Source organism: Engraulis encrasicolus, chromosome 1 (assembly GCF_034702125.1).
Source record: "Engraulis encrasicolus isolate BLACKSEA-1 chromosome 1, IST_EnEncr_1.0, whole genome shotgun sequence".
In the NCBI taxonomy this organism is placed as follows: Eukaryota; Metazoa; Chordata; class Actinopteri; order Clupeiformes; family Engraulidae; genus Engraulis; species Engraulis encrasicolus.
In genome coordinates, this window is record NC_085857.1 from 58,431,231 (window position 1) to 58,449,035 (window position 17,805).

The 17,805-nt window shown below is 40.8% G+C and overlaps 1 protein-coding gene across 9 annotated transcripts in view; it reads left to right on the plus strand.

Annotated features, from left to right (window-relative positions):
- The window catches only part of LOC134455952 (uncharacterized), a 68,286-nt gene extending 63,394 nt beyond the window's left edge, over positions 1-4,892 (plus strand). For 4 of the 9 annotated variants that reach the window (XM_063207391.1, XM_063207366.1, XM_063207373.1 and 1 more), the window contains 3 exons: positions 1,278-1,342; positions 1,563-1,705; positions 4,037-4,892. In XM_063207391.1, coding sequence (XP_063063461.1) covers positions 1,278-1,342; positions 1,563-1,705; positions 4,037-4,134 — 306 coding nt within the window. In that variant the 3' untranslated portion in view covers positions 4,135-4,892. The remainder of the gene's footprint in view (positions 1-1,277; positions 1,343-1,562; positions 1,706-4,036) is intronic. The other 5 variants (XM_063207323.1, XM_063207332.1, XM_063207347.1 and 2 more) reach the window with 2 other exon arrangements.
- The last annotated feature ends 12,913 nt before the right edge of the window (positions 4,893-17,805 follow it).

Here is a 17,805-nt window from a genome sequence, read left to right on the forward strand (position 1 = left end):
ACAAGATTATTTTTTGTATATTTTCAAGTTAAGTCAATCTTAACTGAACACAGTACAATAACTCTTTAGAATTGCAGAACTGTATTGTCTATTGTAGAATGTATTGTCAGTTTCATTTTGAAGTCAATTGGAGGTTGTTGGGAACCATGCAAACTGCACCAGAATCTTGTGAGCAAGATAGACACGTCATTATGCGGGCATCTGACTTAGATGCGTCTAGAATCTTTGTTTGGAATGCTGACGTGATTATTTAATTTCATGAGAGAGTTGCAATGGTGGGTTAACGCATGGTGCTTATTCCCAATCTGTCACAAGCGCCGTCTAGTGACGGTATCCAGCAGCTGTCTTGCCTTCTAGGAGGAAGCAGGATGTCTTAAGCAGAGGATCCCCAGTATCCCACAGTATCCTCTCGCAAAGTTCTCCGTACAGACGCATCCCTCACTGGGGGGTGGGGGTGGGGTGGGGTGGGGTGGTGCCGTGTTTGATGGCCGTGGTGTCAGCAGTACCTGGTCAAGGTGGCTTGCGATCTAGGCAGTTACACTCCCTGGCTAAACGACTGCTGCTGTGGACAGACAGGCACCTCCTCTCTCTGAGGGCTTCACAGGTGCCCTGAACACGGGAGTGGATGTGCTCTCGTGGCAATGCCCCTGCTCGGCGGAGTGACTCCATCCTGAGACAGTGGGATTGATTTGGGACCGCTTCGGCAAGGCCTGCGTGGACCTATTTGTGTCAGCAGAAAACACCCACTGTGGGCTGGGCTGTTTTTCTCTAAAGACCTGTGTGATGCTGCCATAGGCACTGATGCCCTGGCACACCCTTGGCCCAGCAGGAGGCTGTACGCCTTTTCCCCGGTGGCCCTGTTGATGGTGGTTCTGCACAAAGTGCGTCTGGGACACCGGCCTCTGCTGGGGTGGGCGCCCCTGTTTGGCGGAAATTGCTTGCCTGCACGCTGCCTTTTATAGCCCTTGAGGACACCAGCTGATGAAGGCCAGCCTTTGCCTACAGCAGGGATGGTATAGGTATTTGGTTGGATGTACTCTGCTGGGATGAGATATCCAGTTGGAGAGCGGCCTCTCTCCACTTCTTCAGAAAACGGGGACATATACATGTCCTAATCTTTTGTAGTTCTCTTGTACATCATGAGTCGTTTAATAATCTATTGTATGAAGGGATGCTTTATATTTTGCTGTAATGTGTGTAACGACAATTAAGGATTTATATTCTGTTCTATTTCTTTATGTGAACCCTCTACTAATGGCAAACATTTTTCTTTCCAGCTTGAGCCATTCTTCATTCAGGATTTCTCAGGATTGTTCATAAGTCTGACTGCCAGAAATTTCAGGTTACTACCACAATACTTTAATCGTCAAAGGAAGCAAAGACCATGCATTTTGTGTCTGATGTAAATAAAAAATAAATAAAGGAGAAATAAACATTCAGAGCAGTATTGGTCATTTGCAATATCTTTATGTTTTTAAAACTCTTTATTTGCTTGTTTGATCTTATCTTTTTTTGACTGACTGTGTGTTTGAAGCTCTTGTTCTGCTTGTTTGATCTTTCAGCCAAGGCTCGATCATTCATAATACGGATCTGACATTCACGGCTGACGGCACTCTTCCCAACACCACGGTGATATACAACACCATGCTGAAAGCTGCCCAAAGTGGAAACCTCACTTTCACCATCACCTCACTCAATGGCATTGGTGAGTCATCTCTTTTAAAACAAATCTTATAAAACGATAAATCGCCAACCTTTAATACTAGAGCAAGTGAGTTGTTCTCCAAATTTGGTCCAACTATGTAAATGGGTGGTTGACGTTTAAGGGCGTAACTCAAAAAAAAAAGTTTGTCAAATTCCTGAAAAAAATGATGGATAAAAATAATTTAAAAAAAACGAAAAAAATAAACACTTAGTGGTCTGTGGAATTCACCTTATTTTTGCCATTTTTGGGAAAATGTGTCCTGCATCAACACATTGCATAGGCATGTCACACCGCAGGAAAATGGAGTCACACCACAGGGAATTCACTGCATTATGGCCATTTTAATCCTTTTGTATACATGACTGACATCTGAGCTCATGCTAACTTGATAATGATATTGTGTTTAATCTTAATATGTGTTTTCATTTATAAAAAACTTTTTTCCTCCTATAAGAGCAGTCACACCACAGGATACCATAAAATGAACCTAAGCATTGCGTGACAGAAAGATTGCAATATGAAGACATATTAAGAGGTTAAGAGTCACCTTAAACTTCCACAGCGCTCTCCAATAACTGAGGTACTGACTGGTTAGGAGCCAGTCTTTAAGACCCTTGTAGTTGGCCTTGCAGCTACCCATTCACAAACATTGACATACATGTCACCCCACAGGACGCAATTTGTGTTACGAAATTGAACTTGTAGTTAATGTTACTGTCTTGAGTTTTTTCACATTCACATATCTTAATATAAAGTTAATATTTATGCAATCATGCCAAATGCTTCATACATTATTCAAAATGTTGTTGGTTAATTTATATATGTATTATATTCCAGGTTTCATTAATGTTACAGTCACACCGCAGGACATTTGACATATAAACCTTTACATAAATCTTAACAAAAATGTTTCTTCTCATCTAAGACTAATATGAAACATAATGTACCACATCTTCTTTCATTGACATTTGTTTTTTAAAGGAAAAATAACAGTTTTGTAGGTTTTTAACCAATGTTACGAAAAAAACAAGGCGTCACGTCTCCCACCCAAATTCATGGCACTGTTGACAAAATCTAACCTTTAACCCTCTACTGCATGGGGTTGCCATATGGCAACCGTAAACTTTTTCCAGTTTTTCTAATAGAGGGTGCACTATAATCTGTTTATTTATACTTATTTGTGATGAGACAGCCTTTTACTTTGAAACCAAAAAAACTTTTCAGGTCACATGATTAAGAAATAAACACAGGAAGCCCTTTTTCATCACCTACTTTGGTGTGTGGAGGTCATCGCTCGAGGTCTCCATAAACCAAGGTATTACTAACATTTCAGCCCAAAATATTGTTATTAAAAAAATACGAACACTATCTGGAATATGAACACTATCACTATATGTAAACTGTTATTTTTCATCATTAAAGCAACTTTAGATGCAAAGGTTTTTTTGTAAAATGGTAAAATGTTATGGTTGCCATATGGCAACTTCATGCAGTTATGGAGCAACATTTTTGGCCATTTACCCCAATCAACCCCATTGGAATGACTTAGAATTAGATTAGTATGAGGCTATTTTATGGATATTTCTGATATTTTTTGTGCCAAATTAATAATTTGTACTTATATTTGTAATTTTAGACATGCTTAATGTGAAAATGCATTGTACATTTTTGCAAATAAGTGTAAACAACCTTTTCGGAAGCTTTTATGTAAATGTGTGTACATGTCTATGGGCCGTATTGTAGACCATATTTTGCTATTTTACCAAAAATATTTTCACTAACTACTAAGAATATTAATTTTATTCATGTCATTTAATGAGTTTTAACATTTGGAAAGTAATATATTGAAGATTTAAGATCTATGAAGGGAAAATGATCTTTTTAAGGAAAAACCTGATTTTACACAAGATTCCACGACTGCATGAAGTTGCCATATGGCAACCATTAGCTAAAAACTTACTTTTTCTTTTTTTTTAATGAAATCTATTATTTAACTAATTTGAACACTAAAAAAAGCACTGAAACATCTTTTACACTGTAAAAATAATAATTCGTGCAGTAGAGGGTTAAGTTTACAAGGAGCCTGGGCCTCTCTAAAAATCTACAAATGAGCTTATCACACAATTAGTAGATTGTTGCTCTGTTAGGTACATGTCTATGATCTGGGAACACTGGTATGACATATACTGTATATTATATATATATATATGTATATATATATATATATATATATATATATATATATATATATATATATTATATATATATACACACATAGATGACAGTTGAACTGTAACTGACGTCCTTGTATTTTTTTTCTTCTGCCATCAGCTGTTTCCTCTGGCATGGCCTGCAGTATCAACAGTGTCGTCACCTGGACTCTGGTGGGCGGGGCTCTCCTGCTACAGGGGCAGTGGGTGGCTCTGTGAAATGCCACTCCACAAACCGTCCAATGACGTGACGACTTACTCAGTGTGTGTGTGTGTGTGCGCATGTGCTTGAGTTCAACATTCGTGGATCAACTCAAATGATTAATTGTTACTAGACATTGCATATTCCATATTTATGTACTTTACTCGTGATCTTTCTGATTCATGATTTTAAATGTGAAACTCAATACAAATAATTGAAACACCATTTGCCAATCCGTTCGATGATGTGAGGACTCACTCACAGAGGACAGAGAAATGTCCAAATGAAGATATACTTTTAAATGACACATGCATTATTCTGTCAGAAGCACTTTACTCAAAAATGAAGACAATTCAAGGCGATTTCATAGCGAGTTGTGAGATTTTGGGTGTAAGAATTTGGAAACAGTGTGATATCAAAGTGTGTTAATGTACAAACAAAAGAAGCTCTAGATTCTAGAGAAGCTCTAGATTCTTACAAAGCACCATGTACGTAGAATTGCTAGAGGGAGAGATGCTGAGTGTTCTCTAAGTAAACTCCAATATGACGGTGCTCTTGAAATTAAAAGAGAAAGTCCATTCCCCAAAACTTGGTGGCTGTTGGGCCTACTTCAGGCAACTCTTGCATAGAGACATGGAGTCTCCTAAGAACATGAGCTTCCATCGTAATTATTTTGACTTGAATTGAGTACAGTATGTGCTATGAAATGTATTATGTACAGTATACCTGTTGATTATGTTAGTTTTTTTGTATTGCAATTAAACCATTAAAATATTTCAGTTAATCAATCAAAATGTTGTGTGTGTGTGCGCGTGTGCATGTGCGCCAGTGGCGGCTGGCAGTCTGTCAAACAGGGGAGGCTGGTCAATTACAATATGTCCAGAATGGGGGGGGGGGGGGGGGGTGGTGGTGGGGGGGGATGGGGGTACTTCACATTGGTCCAGATCAATGACCCTACACTAAAGGACTCTTGTTGAAACAAATTTGTTGGAAAGCTGGTGTATTTATTCTACAAATATTGTTCTTAATTATGTATGGAATAGCGGACGACGAGGTGTCCCGATATCAAGGGAAATAATGGACGAGGCGGAGCGTTCTAAACAGCCCGACGGCGCAGCCGAAGGGCTGTTCGCTTCGCCAAGTCCATTTTCCCTTGATATCGGTACACCTCGAAGGCCGCTATTCCGCTTATCACCTGGTCACCAGCATTTAAGTATTAATTTATTAATATGTTGATCTAAGGCTTCGTGAGAAAGTAGATTCACCACTGCGCTTGGTACGTTGCCATGGGCACAACTTCCTAATCTAGTGAGACGCGCCTCTAGCGGAGGCATGTAAGGACGCGCGCAGCATGTTGGTGAGTTGACAACCAAATGCAATAGAATTGACGACTGGGTTTTTGACCTGACAACCAGATGCGATAGAATTAGTAACGGGGTCTTGACTAGACAACCAGATGCGATAGAACTAACGACGCGGTCTTGACTAGACAACCAGATGCGATAGAACTAGTAACGGCACTTCGCCAGAAAGTTAGAGAAGAAGCAACTTGAACGCCCGCACGCCCGCATGACATCATAGGTGTCCTGCTACCGGGGAATAAAGGACACCTGCTCAGCCAATCAGAAGACGTTGCGTCTGCTCACTGGGTGATAATTGAGTGTAGCTCTTTGTGAGAAATCTTGCAGCAGTCTGTTCTGGAATAAACACGGGAACTGACCTGTGGTGGGGATTCTAACAGAGAGCTGGTGCTACTATCACATTATCTAATTCAATTAATCATTATCCCCCTTGTATTTATAGGGAAATGTTATTTAAAAAATATATATGTTTTATTATCAGTAGGCCTACTTCCGCCACATAATGATGTGACTGAGTTTGTCTGGATTGTCTTTGTTCATTACTGGGTGCACAGCTTACCACTAGGGGGGGGGCAAATCTTTAATTATTTACTAGACATTGCCAACACAGTAGGCAAGGACTCGTCACTCACGGGACTTTGCAGTTAACCAGTTGATCAGACACCACAAAAGCTCAAAAGAAACGGTTGTTCTTCCCTACCTTTTTCACCAAGTCAATATTAGGCAGTGCTCTGCTCTGCTCCTTGATATTCATTTTCTCCTCATAAGGACTGCTGGAATTCGCCAGAATTTAATCCACAATGCTTGGCATTTTGTATAGCTCTCTAGCTTTCTTGCAAGCTAGCCCCCTCGAAAAGTAGGCAACCTCAAATTTTGGAATTGGGAGATGAGAAAGGATAAGGACGTGCCACTATCAAGACTTTATTCTCAACACTAGATTTACAAGAATATGTACACAAAACTGGAATATACCGCAATGAATAGCTTCCTCACTGGTTACCACGATGAGACTTCTCTGTCAAATTAATAACATATCTGCCTGTCAAATACTGACAAAGATTTTTTTTCATGGTTCACGCAATCACAAGTCGGAGCTCCAGTCTCCTGTCCCGATCGCTCTCACGCCCATCTCCCTTCACTCCCACTGAGGCTCAGTCCTCCAAATCAAAAAAAATATCTGGGCAATAACCAATGAGAGTTTAGCATTTTGCCATTGACTAAGCACATAATCACACATGGCATTGAAGTCCACTGAGACTCCACTCACTACCGTTGTCATGAGGGGCAAAAAACTTCAAGAAGATGTTAGATGAACCGTAGAATCTTATTACTGCCTGGTTTTATCAAGTTGAGCTGGATATGAAATAGCAATGTTATACATTTGGACAAAGCATTACTAAAAAATAACACTGTTCATCGTGATTTCGCACAGGAGGCTCCGCCTCCCTTGTACTCAAAAAGGAATCGCCTCTGGTGTGTGCGCGTGTGTGTGTTCAAGTTCATTTTCGTTTTTTAACACAACACACATACTCTTTGCATGCAGTGGAATGGTGAATAAGATTACAATCAACCTTTTTATGTCTTAAAAATGGACGGTGGTGGTGGGGGTTGGGGTTCCAATAACTAGATGACCTACTGGGATTTTTTTTTTTTTTGAGGTAGGTAGCCTCTTAGTTCAGATGGGGTTGCCGGCGGGCCTTATGCTAAAAATACTCAACTACATCATAACAACACGGCTATGACATTGCAGAGAGCCTTAACCCTTTGAGAAGTAAGGATTTTCCCCCAGTTCTTCTGGAATTTTAATTGAACACTCTACAGCTCCCATAGAAGTCTTGTGTTAAAAGTCTTGCAAAGTCCTTATGACATTATAATGAGAACTCAACATTCTGTCAAAATTCTAATCACATATTTGTGATGGTAAGTAACAGATTAAGACTTAGCCATTACAATTGTGGTGACAGTAAGATTATGACATAGGCTCTGCATTAAGGGTAGTAAGCAGGTTTTTTTGGGGTCGGGACGATAATTGCAAGACTGGTGTCCCATATGAGCTACTGGTAGTTTATTTGAGGTAGTTAAGCAGGTTTTGTTTTTTGGTCGGAGCGATGGTTGATTGGTGTTCTGGACTGGCCATCTCGTGTAGCGGGTATTTCCCGATGGGCCCCGCACCCTTGTGTGGCCCTATTTTCAGAAATGTAAAAAAAGGTGAGTCAGATATTTTTTTACATTTCTGAAAAAAGGGGTCCACAAGCATGCGGGGCCCACCGGTGAGTCCCTATGAGGGGCCCCTTTAAGCCACAAGGGCACTGCCTATTTCTCCCCCAGCTCAGCTCTGTGTTCCATATCTAGATGACTTGGGAGATTATTTGAGGTAGGATAAGTACAGCAGGGTTTTGTTTTTGTGATTTTTTGTTTGTGGGATAATGGTTATCCATGCCACACCCTCCCAGTGACAGAACACTTCTAGCATTGCTTCTAGTCAGGCCAAGAGCAAAGTACTCTATATCGTTTCTGATCCCCTGAAAAATCAGGAACTCAACCCACTTTGTCAGAAACCAGTCAACCAGTTACAAACTTAGGGAGGCGGGTCAACTATGCCGTTTGGGAAACCTTAATTGTTACGCTCTTGGTCAGACCAAGAGATTTGAAAGTCAATGATAATCAGGATAACAAAAACTAGCAACGAAAGTAACAAAGTTAGCATGGTCTCTGTGATGTTATTGGATGTCTAGTTGACATATTGTACCGGTAATTGTCATTCCAAGCGCATGGTAAGTGAAGCTAGTATTAATCCTGGAGGAACTTGAAATGTGACGCAGCAGCAGCAGCATAAACACACAATGCAGACATCATACACGCACTGTGTAGGCTTCTGTGTGTGTGTGTGCCTGTGTGTGGGTGTTCTCTCCTGTCCCTCTCCTCTCCGTCTCCTCCTCCCTTCATATCTTCTCCCCTTCCCCTCTCTTCTGTGCATTGTCCATGGTATCCATGGTCCACTGTGTGTGAAGTGATGCTGTGTAGGAAATATGAGGTTTTGCAGTGTTTGGTTGTGTGTGTTTGACTAGTGTATGTTGAAAGTCTGGTATGTGTGTGACATTAGTGTTGAAGGCATGCTGTGTTTGTGTGAGTTGTATGCCTATACTGTATGTGAGGTTTGGGTGATTGTGTGTGAGGTAATAGGCTACTGTTTGGCTGTCTGTACAGTATCTGGAAATGGAATGAAAAATAATGAAATGCAGGTAATAAAAAATAATTACTGAATAATTATAGAATAGACGGTGAATTATATTGAGTATAATATCTATATTGTTTATCTGTGTTGAGGACATAGCCTAGTTTAATAAAATAATTAAAAGCAATAACGCATGGTTTATTTTGGTGAGAAAAAAATGGTTAGTTTACCTTCCATTTGGCTAAGAAAACCAAATTGCCAAATTGGCTGGTGGTGGAAAAAGTTAATTTAAACCCCTGGCTGTAATAGTCATTGAAAAGAGTTATTTAGAGCCCTCTGTGTGTGTGTGTGTGTGTGTGTGTGTGTGTGTGTGTGTGTGTGTGTGTGTGTGTGTGTGTGTGTGTGTGTGTGTGTGTGTGTGTGTGTGTGTGTGTGTGTGTGTGTGTGTGTGTGTGTGTGTGTGTGTGTGTATATATATATATATATATATATCTTTGGATTTTCTGCACTCTCTGCCTGCAGTAGCCTCCCAAGTCACACCTATCTCTATACACTTGTAAAGTACCCAGTGTGTGTGTGGCTAAACAGAGGTGTGAACACGCCCCTTTCAGCCAGCATAAACAAAAGACTCTGGGAAAACAAATACAATGCCCTGCCAGAGCACATGGCAAGTGACACGGGGGTGGGGACCATCAGAGGTGTTGCCCTCCCATTTCATTAGTATTCGAGTAACACTAGCTTGACACTAGCTTGACATACAATTACTTTGGTAACACTTTACTTGACGCCGGTGTCTTACGTATGACATAAAGGTGTCATAACATTGTCATAATGCAGTCATGAATGTGTCATAAACATTATGTCAATGTCATAAACATTGTAAGACTTTGTCTTTAAGTGAAATTTGGTTATGACAAAGACAGGCCAAACAATGTCAACTTTTCATGGTCATAAAACGTTTATGACATTGGCATTATGTTTATGACTCGTTCATGACACTATTATGACACTGTTATGACATTGTTATGTCATACGTATGGCGCAGGTGTCCTTTTTTAGACTTTGCACGGAAACAACCAAATATTTCTAAATGCTCTTTGTACTTTTATGCAGCCAACACTTTCGTTTACAAGGTTGAAACTTCAAAAGTCTTGGCTAAATATATCGCGCACTATGCAACCTGGGAAAAATATACGTTGATCGCAGTAAGGGGTCTTTTCAGCGCTAAAAGAATGGGGGCGTGGTGGCTGTTTGGGTACTTGATCTGCCGCTTCTCCCAGCTGACAGTGCGTGTCCTCCAACTAAAGGACGAGTCTAAACCAGGCTTTACACATTGTCACTGTTGCAATCTAGGCCTGTCTCGACTATTCGACGTAATCGTTTACGTCGATTGCGTAAATAAGTCGGCGTGTTCAATATACCGTCGATTGCGTGATTTGCGCAAAAAAGAAGGAAAAAAAAGTGATTTGCGCGAGCCGCGAGGTAGACGTGCTAAACAGAAGCGGAGAAAATGGCAGAGGCTGAACGTCCGAGGGTGTCAGTGTCAGACGAAGATGAAGGTAGCAGTGGCACTACTTATCAGCCCAATAAAAAAAAGTGATTTGCGCGAGCCGCGAGGTAGGCTACGTGCTGAAACAGAAGCAGAGAAAAGGGCAGAGGCTGAACGTCCGAGGGTGTCAGTGTCAGACGAAGATGAAGGTAACAGTGGCACCACTAATCAGCGGACGGACAAAGACATAAGTGTGGCGATATTTTAAAGACAAGGCACAAGACTTGGTCGTGTTTCTGTAGGAGACTGACTTGTATGAAGTGAAGGTTTTTCAGATCAAGACGCAGGGTAAATGTTTCATGCTGCTTTGTATACTGTCGCTGTGCTGGCGGCGTGCATAGCAACGACAGGGAGATAAAGCAATGATTCGTAATGTGCTTGTTATAGACGCAATATTCAACACCTTGAGGGTGACAGTGGTCGACTCGGGGTGTTAGTAGAAGAGCTTGTATACAAAGTGAAAAAGTAAATGAAGACAAAAGAAGTGTGCATATTCCTGCCAACAGCGGGAGATGTGGAGTGAGAGGAATGCGGGCCTGATTCAGACCAGTCTCGTGTCCCTTCTTCACGGTGCACAAAGTGCACCTCGCACTATTCAATACTGTTTGTGTCGATTGCAGGTCTAAATAAATAGTAATACTATTTTAATAATATAATAATACTCAGAATTATGTCGTACAATTACGGACTGGGTCTATATTAGCAACAGAAGGGGGATAGGGACCAGCTGGGTTTTGGTGCGTCAACAGGAACACGTGGACAGAGTAGCCAAGTTCTTTCCTCATGCCTACTCATAAAATCTCTGGTAGCCTTTACCCTAACCTATAATGGCCCATATTTTTTTCTACTTTCCTATTATAACTTAAGCCTCTTTATATATTAGTAAATGTAGGTTAATGCTTGATTTGAACAGAAACAAATAGATATTATATCAGGCCTGTATTTGTTAGTCTGTGACTAATTTATAAAATGTCCCCTTTTTTAGAAATCATTGTCCTAATAGGCCCTAGGTGCACTCTGCTTTATTTGTCTATTATTTTTCAGGTCAAAATTAAGTGGCATATCACAGTTTTTCCCTTCCAAAAAAAAAGAATAATAATCGCGACTATTCTAAAAAAAATAGTTGATAGAATAATCGGGAGAAAAATAATCATTAGCCCTATTGCAATCCAGTGTTTTTTTCTACAAATTGTATTTACATATTTTTATTTATTTTTTGCATTTCTTTACTTTCAAAAAGCGATCCAGCGACCCACGACTGTATGGCTCCATTGCTTTGGTGTTTTGTGTGTGTGCGTGTGTGCGTGCATGTGTGTGTGTGTGTGTGAATACACCTGTTTCGCTGCATTACAATAATTCTGGTAATTTCCCTGAAGGCGCCAGACAGGCCAGGACAGCTTCTGTGTGTGTGGTGTGTGTGTGTGTGCGTGTGTGTGTGTGTGTGTGTGTGTGTGTGTTTGTGCGCGTGCGAGAGAGAGAGAGAGAGAGAGAGAGAGAGAGAGAGAGAGAGAGAGAGATTACTATTGTCATTGTAGTGTGATCTTTAACATTTCTTCCTTGACAGCAGGTACGTCATATGATGTCAAAAAACACACACAAACACACACACACACACACACACGCACGCGCACGCAATTAGGCACGCAATCACACACCCACAAAGACAAATATATCCCTGTCAGCATGAGTCTTCCATTGTTTGCTATTTTTGTTGCTCTGGGTTTGTAATGGCACTTGTTGACAGATAATTATCATCACGAGTTTTGCAATCACAGAACATCACAGAAATGAATGCTCGTTCTTTCCTTTGTTACATCACTGGAGATTAGAAGAATGTCCCTGTCTACTGTGACTCCACAGAGGCATGCCCTGCCCTTTGTGACATCACAGCAGAAGAATGCATCCTCTTTGCTATTTAGCAGAAAGATAATGCCCTTAGGCGAGTGCATTTATGAGAAAAATACACCTAACCCCAAAAAAATTCTAACAAAAGGTTTCTCAGTGGTTTACAGTACTATCAGATGTACTTAATAACATACTAAAAATCTGCCAAAATCTGACTTCAGGAAAGGCCTCATTTTCAAGATGGCCGCCGCAGGGCCCTTAAATTGACTCTGGCCTTAAAATTGCATCGAAATGACCAGGAATAGTGGTGTTTGATGCATTTTTCAACCTTGTAATATTGTATTTAAACTATGTCCTTGATATATATATGATTATTAGTGCAGTTTGCAGTTAAAAATCAATTTACAACTGTATGGTACTGTAATATTAGACAAATTTGGCCTAGCGGTTAGGCTAAATACCGCTCACCTCTTCTTTGTGTGCATTTTAGGTTTTTTATTTCAATTATGATTATTTTTTACATTAATATTACATGTTTTGCATTTGCATGTTTTAAAATACATTTATTACCTCCGCCAGGAGGTTATGTGATCACCTGAGTCTCTGTGTTGTCTGTGTTCGTTCGTTCCCTGCTATTTTTTTCCCCTGTTTGTTTGTTCGTTCGTTCCCTGCTATTTCACTGCCTGCCACAAGGTGCGCGCGAGCTCCCAAGCACAGAGCACTGGCGTGCCTGCGCTTCTCTCAGCAACAGGGAGGAACCTTTGCCTCCGCCTCCGCCTCCAGCTCCAACGCCAAGTGCATTTCATAATGTTGCTCAGCCGCAGGCAGCATCCTGTCAAATGAATTACCACCGCTGCCAAAAATATGGAATTTGTGATTGTGTTGGCCTTTATTTTTTATCATTGCTGTTGCGAGATGGACAGTGACCACTCCCGCAGATAGTTTAGGTTGGCAATTCTGTCGAATTAATTACGTTGTCAAAAATATGGAATATGTGATCGTGTAAGTTCACAATGCTGTTGTGGACTGTGACTTGGGTTCACAATGCTGTCGAATTTATTAGGCTCCCTTGCCAAAATAAGAATGTATTCTGGTAAAATTCATTCCACCCCCTTAGCTACATTTAAAGTGAACCCCAAGTTGTTTGCGAGATGGACAGGGATCACAATGCCCGACAGGATGCATAATGGCCGAGCACCGGCGAATATTCCACACGGATTTGCCTGCGCCATTGTAAGCAGTAGCCTTGCCTACGGAACGGGCTGCGAATGTCTCATTTGACGCCAGCTCCAACATCAGCCTAAAAAGTTGCTCATCAGCTGGCAACCTGTAGGCTACACCCTCGTTGAAGTTAACAAACAATCATGTAAATTACCGCTGCCTAAAATATGTGTGAAGTGGAAGTGCACTGCTGCGAGATGGACAGTGACCACCGCAGATCATTTTGGTTGACAATTAGGTAGCCTACCATCGCCAAAAATATGGAATTTGTGGCTGTGTAAGTTCACAATGCTGGTCAAATGCATTACACCCCCTTCACTGAATTTAAAGTTAACCACAGTTGCGAGATGGACCTGAAAGCGCAACGGCATAGGCCTACGTGAACTGATTAACAACGGTGAATAGTGATTTCCCATGAGGAATACGGAGAGGAAAATGCACTTCAGCCGACAGCGCCAAGACCAACCAGTGGCCCATGAGAATGATGCATACCATCGTAGGCAAAAAAAATAGGCCTAACCCTTCTTTGGTTGTTTAGTGCTGTTGGTCAAAATCATTACATTCCCTTCACTAATTAGGCTGCAGTTCTAGCGCGTGATTACAAGCTTTCAAGTAGGTTGATTTTTACATTTTGCGCATATGGCTAATATTAGGTTAACAGGGCCTACGATTGCTATAACCTAATAGCCTAAAACATTCGCCATGAGTCTGAGAGGGATGTTTAAATTGACAACGATATTTGCTTTTAATTTGTCATGAGGCTTAAAGCTATCACTCTATAGCCTATTTAGAGAAGTTAACAAGCACCTTAATTACAAACAACCTTCATTACAAAAAGCACAGGCTATTGCATTTTGCTCGACGTTCATCAACATCAAAAAACACGTGTATTTTGTAAAAACACGTGTATTTTGTATGACGTTCAGGGTCTGTTTCTAGGTTGTTTTGATGTCGTTAGGGGAGGGGGATGTAGAAGGGGATGCGCAGTGGAAACGTTTGGGATTCGGTTACACGAACGGTTAGACTTTCTAATCCTCCTTTCTCTTTATATTATATTGAATGGCAAACTTCCTCAACTTTCTCAAAACAAAAGTTAAACAAATCACACACTCATATATGTGCACAGTAGTATCAACATCCTTGGCGGAGGTCTGCACACTCTGGGTGCTTTTCTAGTTTATTTTATTTTGTCACTGATGATCAATGGTAAAAAGCAAGGAATCCATACGAAGGATTCAAAATTTCACTTTTCACTGCGTCCTGTATGGATGGACAAGAGATGACTTTGGCCATAAAATGACATTGAAATGACCAGGAATATGGACCATGTAATGTTGTTAGAATATTTCCCTGATATTGTGAATGGTTATAAATGCATTTTGATTTTGTTTTGATTGATGGCAGCCTACTGTGATATTAGCCAGATCTGCTCTGGCATACTGTATGTAGGCTAAGTACTGTTATCCTGTTTGTTTGTGATTATGATTATTTTCACTTTATCGAAATATATATATATATATATATATATATATATATATATATATATATATATATATATATATATATATATATATATATGTATGTTTTTACATTTTATTTATTTATTATATATATTTATTTATGTATTTATACTGTATGTATGTAGGCCCGATGACCGTAGCCTTATAAAGACCTTGAAATGACCAGGAAAGGTGATGGTTCATATTTGTTTTGACCAAGTAAAATTGAAATAACATTTTGGGGATTAACTTAGAATTATCCACATCATACGGATCCCAATAATATTAAACTCTGACCTCTTCAGTTGTGCTGAAGAATTTGAATTTGGAACAAAATGTGTTCCTTTTTTAATTTAAATATAATACAACATCAAACAGGAAATTCATCCATGACTTCCATCGTGACTCTGGCCAAGCTGAAGTGTGAGCCATGTTCTTAATGGTGTCTGTCACAACCAAAACAGACTGCTCACTACAGGCATTGAGTTATTGTCAAGCAAAATGCATTGAGTTTCAAAAATTTGGGCAGCGCTGAAATGGCACAGATGAGCAGCTTGACCAGATTGACCTGATCTTGAAATATTGTGCAGCATCATGGTAACAGGCTAAATCACAGTAGCTGGCTAAACATGATGCCAGAGAATTCTCCATCCTGCTAAAATGAATGTGACCTGTGGCCATCATTATGAAGTACTTTGAATTGCTAGTTATGTCATACTTCCAGTGAAAGGCACTCAAGCTATGATGCTACCAATGCACGTATAACTCTTTGGCAAGAATCTGCTTCATCTTCCAGTTAAGTCTGTAGGACTTGGATACAAGCAAGAGATATCGGCTGGTTTTAGAGTGGATGGAGCCAGGGATCACAAAGTAAAAGGAGCTGCTGTAGCTATCCAAACGGTGCAAGTGGAGTGGCCTTGCAAGATGTCCAACCAATAAATTACCCTATGGATGCAGTACTCCCACCGGGTCCATGCCCCTTGCTTGCCCTGGGATACAGGCAGAGCAGGAGCACCACCTTGTCAAGACTGAGTCACTGCTTGCACAATCATGCTCAGCCTTCTGATTTTCACCCTACTAATAAATGACTGGACGTCAACCTACAGTACCACTCCAATCTTGTTAAGTTCACAGACGATCAAGAGGGACAAGGCACACTACAGGAAAGAGGTAGACCATTTGAGCAGCACAAAGATGAGATGTGGATTTGGCCTGATTATCATTGACTTTCAAATTTCTTCAAGACCTGGTCTGACCAAGAGCATAACAATCAATATTTCCCAAACGGCATGGTCAACCCACCCCCTTGGTTTGCTAATGGTTGCATGCTTCCCAACAAAGCATGCTTCCCAACAACCGGGAGGAGTGCCCAGTTTTTCCGGAGCTCAGAAATGATATGTGTATTGCTCTTGGCCTGACTAGAAGCAATGCTGAAGGTGTTGCGTCATCAGGAGGGCATGGCCTGGCTAGGTTTGGACACCAATGATGACCTATTCTGGACCAACACTGCATGTCAAGAAGTGTCTCAACTTCCTGAACAGTCGAGGCAAGTTCTTCGCCATCATGACCACATTTCTAAGACAAACCATTAAGTGCAACCAAGATCATTTGTGTACCTGTCCATGCACAACACACTGGAGACAATTGATAAGGTATAAATGGTTCATGTATTTCTTCCAGAATCCATGTGATGTGAGGTTTTAAGCTGAAATCCTATGGCATGCCCCTTTAGGAGACAAGGAGAATGAGTGGAGTTGAAAGGAAATTCACGCCTATTTAGGAAATTGTACTTGATCCCACTTTTTTGCATTGGTGGCACAGGGTATGATTTAGCTTGGTTACCATTGTGATGGAGTGACCATCACTAGGGTTGTGAGTGTGTTCTGACTGTCACACCAACGGGCTTGGCTCTTTGGTGTAGCGTTCATGGCCCCAGTTTACTACCCCAGAAGGTCTGGGTTCGATTCTCGGCTGGGCAACTCTACTCCCCTTCGCCACAACCATATTGAATGGGTTTGGATACACTACCCACAAACTGATCACAATAGTGATGCAAGCCACTCAACAAGCTTCTCTTCTGGCACCACCAGAGTCTCACAGACTGTAAGGATGCTGAGTTCTTCTCTTTACCCAACAGGCTGCCAGAAAAATCTGCATCTTTCCAAAGAACAATTGCACTCAGACCACCAGAAAAGACTTTTCCCACATACAACTGTACTATGTATGCATGTTGTTCTAAACAAATACATAATAAACTGTCTTGTGCTCACAATATAGGGCAGTCATGGGTGAGCGGTTAGGGCGTCAGACTTGCATCCCAGAGGTTGCCGGTTCGACTCCCGACCTGCCAGGTTGGTGGGGGGAGTAATCAACCAGTGCTCTACCCCATCCTCCTCCATGACTGAGGTACCCTGAGCATGGTACCGTCCCACCGCACTGCTCCCCATGGGGCGCCACTGAGGGCTGCCCCCTTGCACGGGTGAGGTATAAATGCAATTTCGTTGTGTGCAGTGTTCACTTGTGTGCTGTGAAGTGCTGTGTCACAATGACAATGGGAGTTGGAGTTTCCCAATGGGCTTTCACTTTTCGCTTTCTATATCTTGTTTTTTACTGGTGCTAATACCTGATCCTACATACTGTGCGCGTATGTACAATTTTATTCATTTATTTATGATTACTGTAATGTTTTGGTATATTGTGGGCTGTGTACTTACGATAGGTTAAGATAAGTTAAGATGTATTATTGGTTGTGCCTGTGCAAATAGATGTTATAATGTCATGCACTTTTAATGTTTGTCATGTCTTGTCTACACGGGAGGCAGTGAAAAGTGACATTTTGAATCCTTCATATGGATTCCTTGCTTTTTACCATTGATCATCACTGTCAAAATAAAATAAATAAATATATTTTAAAACATGCACATACAAAACATGTATATTAATGTATAAAATAATCATGATTGAAAAAAAAAACCTAAAATGCACACAAAGAAAAGGTTAGCAGTATTTAGCCTAACCGCTAGGCCAAATTTGTCTAA